Source organism: Vigna umbellata, chromosome 1 (genome assembly GCF_029865625.1).
Source record: "Vigna umbellata cultivar VRB3 chromosome 1, Vumbellata_1.0, whole genome shotgun sequence".
Classification (NCBI taxonomy): Eukaryota; Viridiplantae; Streptophyta; class Magnoliopsida; order Fabales; family Fabaceae; genus Vigna; species Vigna umbellata.
In genome coordinates this window covers 42266124-42279322 of record NC_142165.1, presented here as the reverse complement: position 1 = coordinate 42279322, position 13199 = coordinate 42266124, and the positions used below count along the sequence as shown (strand labels likewise).

Genomic DNA, 13199 nt, shown 5'->3' with positions numbered 1-13199 from the left:
TCTCTTTTCAAACCAAATTCCAGACCCACACTCCGTACAAAAAGACTCCGCGTTCCCCTTTCGAACCCCTGAACCACAATCGACACACCACCAATCGGGATCCTCGCGCTATCTCTTCTCTCCGTAACCGTCACCGGCGTTCTGAATCCGATCCAGCGAACAGATCTCAGAGATCCGAATGGAGAATCTCATCTCTTTAGTGAACAAAATCCAGAGAGCTTGCACCGCCTTAGGCGATCACGGAGAAAACACTGCACTCCCCACACTGTGGGACTCTCTTCCCGCCATCGCCGTTGTCGGAGGCCAGGTCACACCTCCGATCTCTCTCTCTTATCCACTACTCTTCTCATATCCACTACTTTTCTCATCTAGAAACGAATCATGACGAATCGTGTTTCTTTCTCTTTCAGAGCTCAGGAAAGTCCTCCGTCTTGGAGAGCGTGGTCGGCAAAGATTTCTTACCTCGTGGATCAGGTCATCGTCGCTCCATTTCTCTCTATGTATTCCTTTAATCGATGCTTCTGATTTGAAACTCACTCGTCCGATTCGTCTTGCAGGGATTGTTACGCGGCGACCGCTGGTTTTGCAGCTTCACAAGCTTGAGGAAGGAAGCAGAGAGTACGCTGAGTTCCTACACCTCCCGAGGAAGAGGTTCACCGATTTTGGTACTTTTCTATTCTCAAGTTACAATTCACAACCTCTTTATTCTTTGCTATTGCTCGTAAATAAATAAATGGTTTATATGTATAAGCATCTCTCCAAGGTTGATTTAATGCTGTTGATGAATTTCAGTTTATGTATGACTGTTATTCGTGATCATGATCTTTAATTTGTGTAGTTGCTGTGAGGAAGGAGATTCAAGATGAAACTGATAGAGAGACTGGACGGACCAAACAAATTTCTACTGTTCCGATTCATCTTAGTATATACTCACCTAATGGTGCGTTTGAATTTTGTTTTTCTGTGACAATGCTTAGTAGATCAATCACACTATCCGTTTGTTTGACTTTGAGCGACCTCTTGGACTATTGCAGTTGTCAACTTGACGCTCATTGATCTTCCCGGGCTTACTAAAGTAGCTGTAGGTAAGCAACTAGTTGACATGTCTTTACTGTCGATGATTATCGGCTATGGGAGTTCTTAAATTTTATGATGCATAAGATACTGACTGATCTTTTTGCGAAAAATATAGAGGGGCAACCGGACAGTATTGTTAAAGACATCGAGGATATGGTTCGCTCCTACATTGAGAAGGTATGGTTCATTATAATGCCGTGATTGGAAATTTCTCGTTTAAGAAAGTAAGGAACACACATCGTTAGCAAGCATAATTTACATATGATTTTTACAATCATCATTTTACATATCTGAAAAACTTAACTTGGAAAGCAAAAATCTTGCTAGTGTTTATTTTTTTTCTGATTATTAGCTTCACAGTAGACATTTTTTGAAAAGATGTTTCCATGTGGGAAATATTCTATGCTGAATTTGATGTTAATTTGCAGCCAAACTGTATAATTTTGGCTATTTCACCAGCCAATCAAGATCTCGCAACCTCTGATGCGATTAAAATTTCCCGTGAAGTGGATCCTACCGGTAATTTCAAAATATTTCGTTTTCTTTCATCTTTGAGTACTCTTCTTGTTGCATATACTTGTAGGAGTTTTTCATTTGTTATTGAGTATTCATAACCAATGCGATAATTTGTTCATCATACAGCTATATATACGTGTGTGTGTGTGTGTATGTTGGAATATCTTTTAAAAACAAAATATAAAAATATTGGAACTTGCAGAGAAAATAGAGAGATTTAAATTGAAGAGAAGTAGCCATTGCAATTTATAAATGAGGATGTCTATGTATAGACTTACAATCTATTTGAAATTCTCAAAATATTTAATTTGCCATTCAATTTATTTTAAATTTAAATTAGCTAACTAAAATAAAACATCAAGGATTAAATCTGCAAAAATAACAAAAAACTGTCTACACTTTGTTCTAAAATCTAATTTTAGATACGCCAAAATATCTTAATTTTGACACTCAACTTTGTGATTTGACATAGAAATGCCAAGTTTGAGCTCTATGAATTTCAAACTTGATATTCTAAGTGCTTTAGACATTATGTTAACAAGTTGCCCATTAAATCTCATCAATTTGTCTAAATTCATGATCTTCAGCTAAATCTAACTCCAACTAAACACTATTTCTAGTCATTCAATATTTTCAATCATAGTTATGCTTAAACCAATGATAAAACAAAATGGAAAAAATAAATTTTAAATCCATTTGTTAGCATTTGTGCAACATTAAAAGTTTCTAGCATGTAGAGAACATTTGTAACTTTTGTAATTAAAATCGAGATTTAACTTGTAAAATTGTAAGATCCAACAATTTTACATAGTATTTTTGATTTATATCCTATGCATCATAGTAAAATCCCTAGCATCGTCGGATCATAAAATCGTTTGGATTGCCGTTTTATCTAAATTGGCCACCCGTTCACCTTTTTGGATAAGTGGATTCAATTCAAATAAACCTAAACCTAGTTCACCTGTGTGTCGTTAGCTGCAACATCAACCAATTAAAAATTAATGTGATTGAAGTTCACTTTTTTTTATTTTCCAGATGCAACACTATTCACTTTCTTGGTGAATGGGGCTTCAATTAACAAAATCCAATTAAAAATTAAAAGTGTTTCCCTTTACCTTCTTGGCTAAATTAGTCTCAATTAAAATGAAATCCAATTAAGATACACACACACACACACACACACACACACACATAGCATACTTTTGTGGAAAATAAAATCTACTATCTGTCTTATGATTCCACGATTTATGAAAAAGAGGTTTGTCTTTGTACCAACAATTCTTTAGCCAATTTGAAATTCCTAAAACATATAACCTGCCATTAGATTTATTTTAACTTTAAGTTAGCTAAACAAAACATAAAAGATCAAATTTGCAACGATTAAAAACACTGCTCAAACTTTATTCCAAAGTCAAATTTCAAATTAGGAAAGATAAAATGATAACAACATACCACTTTTCAAACTTCATTCCAAAATCAAACTTCAAATTAGGGAAAATATCATAACTGTAGCAGCATATATTTATCACAAACTCAATTAAAAAAATTAAATGATAATTATAAAATTAGAGTGTGATTAGTAGTTTGGTACTTCGTTATACATATGCATATATTTATCACAATTCAATTAAGAAAATTAATTGTTTCAATAGCACATTATCCTTTGAAGTGAGCCCCCTCACTTCAGCAGGGCCAAATTCTCATCATGGTTCTAATTGTTTTAATTCTTCATTTTTAAAAGCGTTATATTGAAGTGATCAGCTTAAAGAAAGTAAGTTGTTCTAATTCTTGGTTTATTCATTTCAAATTTTTAGGGGAGAGGACCATTGGAGTTTTGACAAAGATTGATCTTATGGACAAGGGTACTGATGCTGTTGATGTAAGTCAAAGAACTGTTATATCAATACCAATATAATGTGATAATTCATTGCAAGATTAGGGATTCTCATAACTATGGAAAAGGTGCATCAAGACATTTTTTTATGCTGTGAATATGAAATATTTAGATTTTTATACCTCCCTCCCTAAATGCTGCTCTACTAGTTCCCTTCTTTCTCAAGAATGGCCTTCTTTTACTGGAACAGCAAGAATGCCAATTATCAATCAATCACCAGAATTCACTGAGTTTCCTTAATTGATAAAAATGAGCTTGGTTTCGATTGAAACCAAATTCATGTTTATTCTTTTAACAGAACTATTTGATTTCAATGGACTCTAGTCATGGTTTCATATTGATCAGGAGGATAATGCAGTGTCTACCAGGCTTATGATTTTACAAGTTGAAATATTCTTTCTACTACAGAATTGAACATAGTCTCATTACTTACTTCATAAGTACTGATGTGTATGGCATATATATATTTTTTTTTTCTCAGATGTTGGAAGGAAGAGCATATAGGTTAAAGTTTCCCTGGATTGGTGTTGTGAATAGATCCCAACAAGACATAAACAAGAATGTTGACATGATTGCTGCTAGGCGTAGAGAACGTGAGTACTTCAATACTACCCCTGAATATAAACACCTTGCACACAGAATGGGTTCTGAGCATCTGGCAAAGATGCTCTCAAAGGTATAAAGATAAGATTTGTAGCATTGTTTGACTTATATTTAAATGTATTGCTTTTGTACTTAAAAGTTCCTTGTTTTATGTCTCAGCACTTGGAAACAGTAATCAAGTCCAAAATTCCTGGCATTCAATCTCTTATTAACAAAACAATAGCCGAACTTGAAGCTGAACTAACTCGTTTGGGAAAGCCTGTTGCAGCTGATGCTGGGGTAAGTTTTCTCTTTTTAAAATCCATTGTCATTTCGTTAGTTCATTGGTCAAAAGGCTGTCCTTCTAAACTTCTGCCATTGTGCACAAACTGTAAATATCCATTCCCACAATATGTTAGTTGATTTATTCATTCATGGTCGCTGTGGTAATGCGATTTATTCATTCATGTTCTCTCTCATTGACACTCTATTTTCTGACATTCTAGCTTAGTGTTTGAACTTTTTTAATGACTCATTACCCAACACGTGCAGGGCAAGTTGTACTCAATCATGGAAATATGCCGCTCGTTTGATCAAATATTTAAAGATCATCTTGATGGCGTGTATGTGTTTAATTTTCATAATCTAGTTTTGTTTCAAAATTATCTCCGTGCTGCATTCATTTTTGGTTTCAAACTAACTTCAATTATTTGTCTGATCTACTACAGGCGGCCTGGAGGTGATAAAATTTATAATGTCTTTGACAATCAGCTCCCTGCTGCTTTAAAAAGGTTGCAGTTTGATAAGCAGCTTTCGATGGAAAATATAAGGAAGCTTATTACAGAAGCTGATGGGTACCAGCCTCATCTAATAGCTCCAGAACAAGGATATCGCCGGCTCATTGAATCTTCTCTAATAACTATTAGGGGCCCAGCTGAGGCAGCTGTTGATGCTGTATGATTTCTTCATATGTGAATCATCTAATTTTCATAGCTGATAATCACTCCTCAATGGAAGTTTATTTAGATACAAAAAGTTTTATTGATTGAAGGTCCTCCTTTTACTTATTGTTCTTAGCTGACAAATTAGCCTCTTTGTTGATTAAATCATTAAAAACCTTGAATTGAATTTCAATCTTGTCAAAAGTTTGTAAGTTGATGAATTTTTCAAAATTAATATTTTGTATTGTGTGCTTTTTTCTTGATTGATTTATTTACACATTCCACTTGAATCTTTTGCTAATTTGTTCATGCTCATTGAAGTGTCATTTTAAATGCTCCCAGGTTCATGCCCTGTTAAAGGACCTGGTTCACAAAGCTATCAGTGAGACTGTGGTACGTTCCTGGCTATACATGTTTAACATTTCTGGAGTATTTCTTTTAACTTTATTTGATGTTCACAAAGCTATTGTGAACTTTAGCATGTTCCTAGCAGTACTTATTTAACTTTTCTGCTGTATAGGTGAGTGACAAGTTGTCGTACTTGTTAGTACTCTGATGTTTTCGCTAGCATTCCAGTGACAAAGTTCATGTTTTAATACCATTTTCAACAATAACAATAGCTTTATCCCAATAGGCAAGGTTAACTATGTGTCAGAAGACGCTTTTGGGTTCATCTAAAAAACAATTTCTATGATATTATTATTCACTTGGTAATACTTTTAATAGTTTCTTTCTTACACTCACTCTACCAACCTGTTTCCTGGTTTAGAAACCATGCAGTCTACTCTTCTCACACGTGTCTTTAGTAGCTTTCTTTGCACTAGTTCAAACCACCTTAATTGACTTTTTGACATCTTTTTTCTCAGTAGTTGTCACAGTAACAGTCCTCAATCTTTGTGTACACATTGTCTTAACATACTGTTTTCTACTATTCCACCCTTCCCCCTCTTTTTCCCTTGTTGACCATTTTGTCCATTTAACGACCTATATTTACTACAGTAGAGTATAATAACCGAATTGTAAGATGATAGAACTTTACTTTTAATGCTTCAGTTTAGAAGCTGAGAGCATGCATTGATATCTAACCCTTTCTGTATTTTGCTTCGCGAATTCTCAAATGGTTTGATGAAAAAAATTAACCTACAATACATTGTGAAGAGGGCTTCAAGAGACTTGGCCATAATTATTTAAGATGATTTTTGACATAATAATAAACCTGTCTTTCATTATTAGATGAAATTTGTATGGGTTTTTTGAATGCTGATCTATTTTGGAATTTCCAAAGTAATGGAGACAGGCTTCAATTTTGGGACTGATGACCCTTGTCCTTTTCATGTCTTTTATGATTATTTATGATCAAACTATGATCTGAAATTTTACCCGCTTTTACTTTACATATACTATAGTTTGAATCTTTTCTTTCCGCTAATCTAAGTTCTATGGATTCACAATTTTCCCAGCTAATAAATAACCTGGCTGATTTACAGGACTTGAAGCAGTATCCTGGCCTCCGGGTTGAGGTTGGGGCTGCAGCTGTTGATTCACTTGAAAGAATGAGGGACGAAAGCAAAAGAGCAACACTGCAGCTAGTTGATATGGAATGTGGCTACCTGACTGTTGATTTCTTTCGGAAGCTTCCTCAAGATGTTGATAAGGGTGGCAATCCCACTCATTCAATTTTTGATAGATATAATGATTCATATCTAAGGCGAATTGGTAAGTTTTACTCTTTGCATTCTCACTTGTTATATTACTTATTTGTTCTTGTAGTTTGATGTGTATGTTCCTCATTATGTTTGAAATGAACCACTAACTCACTTATAAACAGGAACAACAATTTTGTCGTATGTCAATATGGTCTGTGCTACACTGAGGCATTCAATTCCCAAGTCCATTGTCTATTGTCAAGTGCGGGAGGCAAAACAAAGTTTACTTTATCACTTTTTCACAGACCTAGGCAAAATGGAGGTAAAAAAAATGTTTTTCTTCCAAAGTTTGAGTTACATTTCTCTTTTTATCTTGATTTTTTCCGAATATAATGATCTATATTTGTTCTTGTTTAAAAAATCATGTGTATTTATCATTTAATTTTAATCATTCAAGCAAGACCGGATGGGCAATGTTTAGAGTTCTTATTTCGTGCAATAGTCAATAGTTCTCACCAATGGTTACATGATCATTGATTTTTAATTTTGATCATTTATAGTGTTTATTTGATTTCTTGATGAAGAGTTGTCATTTGATACAATATGTATGGGCTTTTATTTCATTTGGCTTTGATATTGGCTAAATAAATCTAAGTATTGACGGTTTGCATAATTCGTTTTGGCAGACCAAGCGTTTGTCCTCCTTGCTGAATGAGGATCCTGCAATTATGGAACGACGTAGTGCTCTTGCAAAGAGACTAGAATTGTACCGGAGTGCACAAGCTGAAATAGATGCAGTTGCTTGGTCCAAGTAGATATGTATGTTCATCACGTTTGTACGAAAGCTAGAGTTAGTGGTATTGCTATTTCCAGTTCAATATTCATTTTTTATTGTCATCTGGTCCATTTATATTGTCATCTTAGATAGATGGGACGACGATTATGAAAAGGGAGAAAATTGATTTTTTTGGGTTATATCTGGGTGATTATAAATCTTTCATTTTTTAGTCTTCCCGAATCTTGACTGCCCAATTTTTATTTTTCAAAAATTATTTGAGCATGTGTGTTGCATAAACATTGAATGAAAAGTGTGTGAAAAGTTAGGGTAGTATATTCGAAGGTTGAATCTGTCAACACTTCCTTGGTCACAGTTATTTGTTGGAGATCCAGACTCCTTCACACTAAAAATATATTATCTGAACTTCAAAATGAATAACTTGTCCTTTCCTTTTAGACTGACCGAGTCTTTCCATGCTCCAAATTGTCGTCTCCGAACTACAATTTTGCTGACACTACTGAGTTTGTAACTCGATTGTACGCTATTCATGCGAAATTTGTTATAAACACGTTATATGAATTTTATATATGAAAGTTATATTGACTTGAAATTATTTCATAATTCATTTATATAATTCAAAATCAACTTTGTTTCTTTCTTAAAATATTAAAGTATAAATCATATTATTTCTTATTGTTTTTTGTAAAATTTTATTTATGCAATAAAGGTAATATATATTTATAATTCCGCGAATGATCAATTAAAATTAAAGTTTATATAAAGTTATTGAATGTTGTGATATTTTATGTAAGTTATATAATGTTATGTGTTAATTGGTATACATTAAAAATTGTATCATATAAGAAAATTATCTATAACTATAAATAAATTCTATATATATATATATATATATATATATATATATATATATCATTTATTTATTTGCTTACATATCAAACTTTGTAGAAAAGTTAAGGCACTTACTAATAAACTAATGTTGATTTTAAAATAATGATGTAGTAAATGAATGTTTTAAATATTAAATATTCCTTGATATTTAGTGTAAGTTAAACTTATTATATATATTTATGTATTAGAGATTACCTTACTTTATTTTCACCTTGCATCCATTTATTTTCCTGAAATTCTAATGGTTTTAATGAATAATTAATCTTTACAATTTGATTAAGGAATGTGGGAAAGAATGAAAAGAAAAAAATAATACTATTTAGATAATAAATAGTATTATTTTAAAAAATAATCATTAAAAAAGATAATAAATCACATAAATATATTAACATTAATATAAAAATAAAGAAATTATATAAATGACAGTATTTAGATAAATAGATAAAAAAATTGTACAAAAACAAAGGTGAATGAAAAAGAAATATGGTAAAAGCAAAAATAAAATACTAAAAAAGAAGAGGGAAAATTTTGAGAAAGAACAAAGTAGGATAGATATCTATTGAATTTTTGTTTAAATTAATAATTTTATTATTATTATGTTTAATTTTTAAGATAAAGTATCATGCAAGTTTGACACTTAAATATACCATTTTTTTATATTTTTAATAACATTAATTTCGATCATTATTTTTCAATATTAATTTAAATTATTTTCATTTTACTCTATGTATTTGGTAAGCATGTTGAAAAAACATTATTAAATGTTCTACTCCTTCATAATCCCTCGTATCAATTAAAATTATAACAGAAAATTTGTGTTGGAGAATTGCTGGAAATAATTGTTAATCTTTATGCCATTTTCCCCCTAAGAAAAGCTATATCATATCTCGGTGGAAGAAAGTGAATTGTCGTTTGTACGTGAAAGTTTAAAGCTGTGGAGCAACCATTACGACTTTGGAGAACTAAATAATTAATTAATGTACAAAATTAGATAATTTAGTTAACAATATCAAAACTATTCCAAATTAATATTTTAAAATATTTTTAATATTAATAGGTTTCCTTCACTTTTATTTATTTATAGACCAGTGAAAATAAAAAATGTATCATTATAATAATTATTAAATAAAAATATTACTAAATTAATTTTTATAAAAAAGTAATCAGGAAGATTTTAGATATTGTCGGAATTTTTATTAATAGAAGAAGATATAGATATTTTATGTATACAGTTATTGTTCTAAAACTGTCGAAAAATCTAATTCCCACATGGTGAAACAAAACTGTACTAAATAAATAGAGTTGGTTGGGCCCCTATCGCGATCGAAGCGGAATTCCTCAAACTGGCAAACCGTGGGTAACGATCACTTTTTCCATTTCAGTTTTCTTGGCTTAGATGCGAATATTCTTCCTCTTCATTTGAATTTTACATCTTCATTTCAAGAATCTTCAGTGCGGAATGAGCCGCAGTATTCCTGTAAAATGGAATTGTTTTTTCTTCTCCAACATTAAACTGTTCTTATCCATATAAACCATATTCTCAAAAATACCATGGATTTGATTTTATTGAATATCCTGATGAAGCGCAATTAATTGCTTGATTTCCTGACAGATACTTGATAGTTTCTTTTCTGATAGTTTCTTGTGTTGCAATTAGAAGGAACCCATGGCATCTGAGAGGGAATCTTTTGACCTCTCAGGACCTTTGCATCTGACTAATGTCTTCTGGTAAGATCTTATCGAACTAAATATTCTGCTTTAATTAATTATTTTTCGCTGGTTTCTGTCTACATTTCTTATTCACCACTGATTTCTGATGTGTAATACGATTGTCAATTGCGTGATTATACTTGATGCGAGGGACGGATGTATTTGGTGGAGGCAATTCACGAAGTTCGAAATTTTCTTTTCTTAATAATATATACACGTGTAATTGTAAATTACCCTTCTAATTTGAAATTCTACATAATAGATCAATTTATAATGAGTATGACCCCACTATGAAACTAATACAATATGGTTTTACACTTTAGGTATGAGATTGTGGTTTGGTTGGGTATGGTTGATGCTGCCACAGTCACAGTCTTGGATTATTCCCTGTCTTTACCAAGAAGATTTGTCATGAAACTATGACCATGAAATTTTTCAGATACCTGTTTTTCTTTATTAGACTGCGTGTATTTTATCAAGGCACTCTGTTTATTAAAAGCCTGATACACATAGGATATTCCTTTTCCATGGAGCTTCAATATTGAAAATTCTTATGAACTCAGTAGTTGTATGCTAGGATTGGTGTTTTTTTGGTCCTCTATTTGACATATCTGGCTTATACAAAATAGTGTATCATCTAACTCAGGGATAACTCGAATCATCGGATGGCAGTTGCTGCTAGTTTGGTCCAAGGTGTTTACATTCTAGAAAGGGATAGGCAAGAAAAACGCGAAGGTTCAGAGGCCCTTGCACCTCCTTGGTGGACATTCTTCCAATTTCAGCTGCTCCGTCCGCTTGTAGACGATGTTGATTCATCTCTCTTTGGAGCAATATATGAGTTCAGGCCTTCAAATTCTCAGCAGAATGATACTTTATATAGAAGTCCACGTTATGTGATTGCCTTTAGAGGAACTCTAACCAAGTCACACTCAGTTTCGCGTGATGTTGAGTTGGATATCCACTTCATCAAACAGGGTCTTCATCAAACTTCTCGCTCTGAAATAGCTATTCAGGCTGTCCGAAACATGATAGAAACGGTTGGGGATTCAAATGTTTGGTTGGCTGGACACTCCCTAGGATCAGCAATGGCAATGCTAACTGGGAAAACAATGGCCAAAAATGGCATATTTATTGAATCTTTTCTTTTCAACCCGCCATTTGTATCTGCTCCAATTGAGAGAATCAAGGATGAGAGAGTGAAACATGGGATTCGATTTGCGGGCAGTGTGATAACTGCTGGACTCGCCTTTGCTATGCAAGCCAAGCAGTCCAAGGATTTATCTGTTGATCCATTTGCTGCTTTGGCTGCCTGGGTTCCAGGTTTGTTTGTGAATCCATGTGATCATATCTGCTCAGAATATATTGGATACTTCGAACACAGAAGAAAAATGAATGACATAGGAGCAGGAGTCATTGAAAGGTTAGCAACTCAAAATTCACTTGGTGGCCTATTAATGAGTGCATTTGGGAAGGAATCTGAACCTCTCCACCTCATTCCTTCAGCTTCTCTGACATTAAACGTTACCCCTTCTCGCGATTTTAAAGAAGCTCATGGTATTCACCAATGGTGGAAAGCTGACTTGCGGCTAGAACACAAGCTCTACAACTACACGTAGTTCCTGTACATATCTATTGCGATACATGTAACATGTAAGTTAATTCTCTAACCCCATTCAGAGATCTCAGTATTATGTATTTGTTATAATCATCGCTCCCTCTTGTGTTATTTAAAGAGTTTTAATGAATTAACCATCTTCTGAAAAACCTTTCTCTCATTCAATTATTTTTCTTGTTTTTGTTCCTCGTGTTATGGTCATATCAGGAACCACTGCTTCTCTTATATATCCCTTAACAACATGCTATAACCTCATAAATGTACAAAATATCTGAACCTTACCAAAAAAGGGTTAAGTATCACACTAAGGTTTGTCTTAATGAATTACTCAGACATAATCCTACCTCATCTACTTCTGTCTTACTTTTTATTTCAGATCAGCGGGGCTCTGGAAATACATAGCCCCATGTATGTACCAGGCATGCTATAACAGAATATCAGAATCTGTAAAAGTTTGAACATTTTTTTTAGCAGAAATAGTGGAATACTTGTCAGCCTCGACAGATAATCCTTAACTTTTTCATAACTATTACCCTAACTATTGTTAGAACTTCCAACAAAAACAGAATATTAGAAAAATAAATAGTTATGAACATTAATGTTTAATATCGAAAAAGATGTTTAGGATTTTATGTGATCAACTTATACCTAATAATAATGATGAATCTTCCCAATTTATTTCAGTGTAAAAATTCCAACACGTACAACTCAAATTTTTGTAATTTGAGTTCATGAATCAATTGACCATATACTCAAGGTTAAATACCATATATTTTAATATGTTCATGTGAGATTTGCATGGTTTGTTTTCACATACAACAATATCTCTTTGGTCCATCACATTATTCAAAATACGATATATAGGTATAATTGACGTGGATAAATTAAACTTAATTTTTGAACTTAAATTGATATAACACTTATTTTCTCTTATGAGAGCAATATTTGACAGCTAGGTTGAGCTCTTATAAATAACCTTTTAAAAATTAATTGAAGGTTAATCTCAAGTGGTTAATGAACTTGTTCAAGGAGAAAGTTTAACAGATCAACAGTTAATGATAGCAACTTTAAGATCAAGACATTGATATTATAATGAGGGTTTAGGTCATACTTATCTTTTAGCCTTAATTGTTGTACTTTGTTTTGATATGTTTAAAATATCTCAGATACTTACTATCCGAACTAAAAATGATTTACATACATTTTTCTTTTTTAACTTACCCCAAATAACAAAATAAATAATATTTCAAATGTGACCGTATTTATTATGTTAAGGAAACGCTCACATTTTTATGGTGTTATTAAGTTAATATACATTAATATTGTAAGTCACATTTAAAAATAAAAATAAGAAAGTTATTCCTTGAATTATTGAATAACGCAATTAAATATAATTATTTCTTATATATAAATTTTGTACTTAAATATGATTTTTTTTTTTTGAAATTTAAAGTCTTGTTTTAGTCCTTGAATTTTTTTCCCCCTTAAATTTGGTCCTTAACCTTTTGAACTCTTTTACCATCAATATTGT

General features: G+C 32.4%; 2 protein-coding genes across 8 annotated transcripts; both read left to right on the top strand.

The window, feature by feature from the left end:
- LOC124824212 (dynamin-related protein 5A) lies at positions 1-7631 on the top strand. 2 transcript variants are annotated; one of them, XM_047296608.2, is made up of 16 exons: positions 2-307; positions 411-474; positions 558-665; positions 839-940; positions 1035-1085; positions 1193-1254; positions 1506-1596; positions 3408-3472; positions 3969-4163; positions 4250-4369; positions 4622-4692; positions 4798-5023; positions 5353-5403; positions 6498-6726; positions 6839-6978; positions 7343-7631. In XM_047296608.2, the coding sequence occupies exons 1-16, from the start codon at positions 179-181 to the stop codon at positions 7469-7471; spliced, it is 1833 nt and encodes a 610-aa protein (XP_047152564.1). In that variant the 5' UTR covers positions 2-178; the 3' UTR covers positions 7472-7631. The 2 variants fall into 2 exon arrangements, with proteins under 2 accessions (XP_047152563.1, XP_047152564.1); XM_047296607.2 differs by having other exon boundaries at positions 1-307; positions 4622-5023.
- Positions 7632-9641: 2010 nt separating this feature from the next.
- On the top strand, positions 9642-11853 carry LOC124824213 (GDSL esterase/lipase At4g10955). Of its 6 annotated transcripts, none has more exons than XM_088103188.1 (3): positions 9642-9700; positions 10001-10071; positions 10700-11853. In XM_088103188.1, exons 2-3 carry the CDS (start codon positions 10010-10012, stop codon positions 11667-11669), a joined length of 1032 nt encoding a protein of 343 aa, XP_087959314.1. In that variant the 5' UTR covers positions 9642-9700; positions 10001-10009; the 3' UTR covers positions 11670-11853. The 6 variants fall into 6 exon arrangements, with proteins under 6 accessions (XP_087959314.1, XP_087959316.1, XP_087959315.1 ...); XM_088103190.1 differs by having other exon boundaries at positions 9645-9696; XM_088103189.1 differs by having other exon boundaries at positions 9647-9700; positions 10004-10071.
- The last annotated feature ends 1346 nt before the right edge of the window (positions 11854-13199 follow it).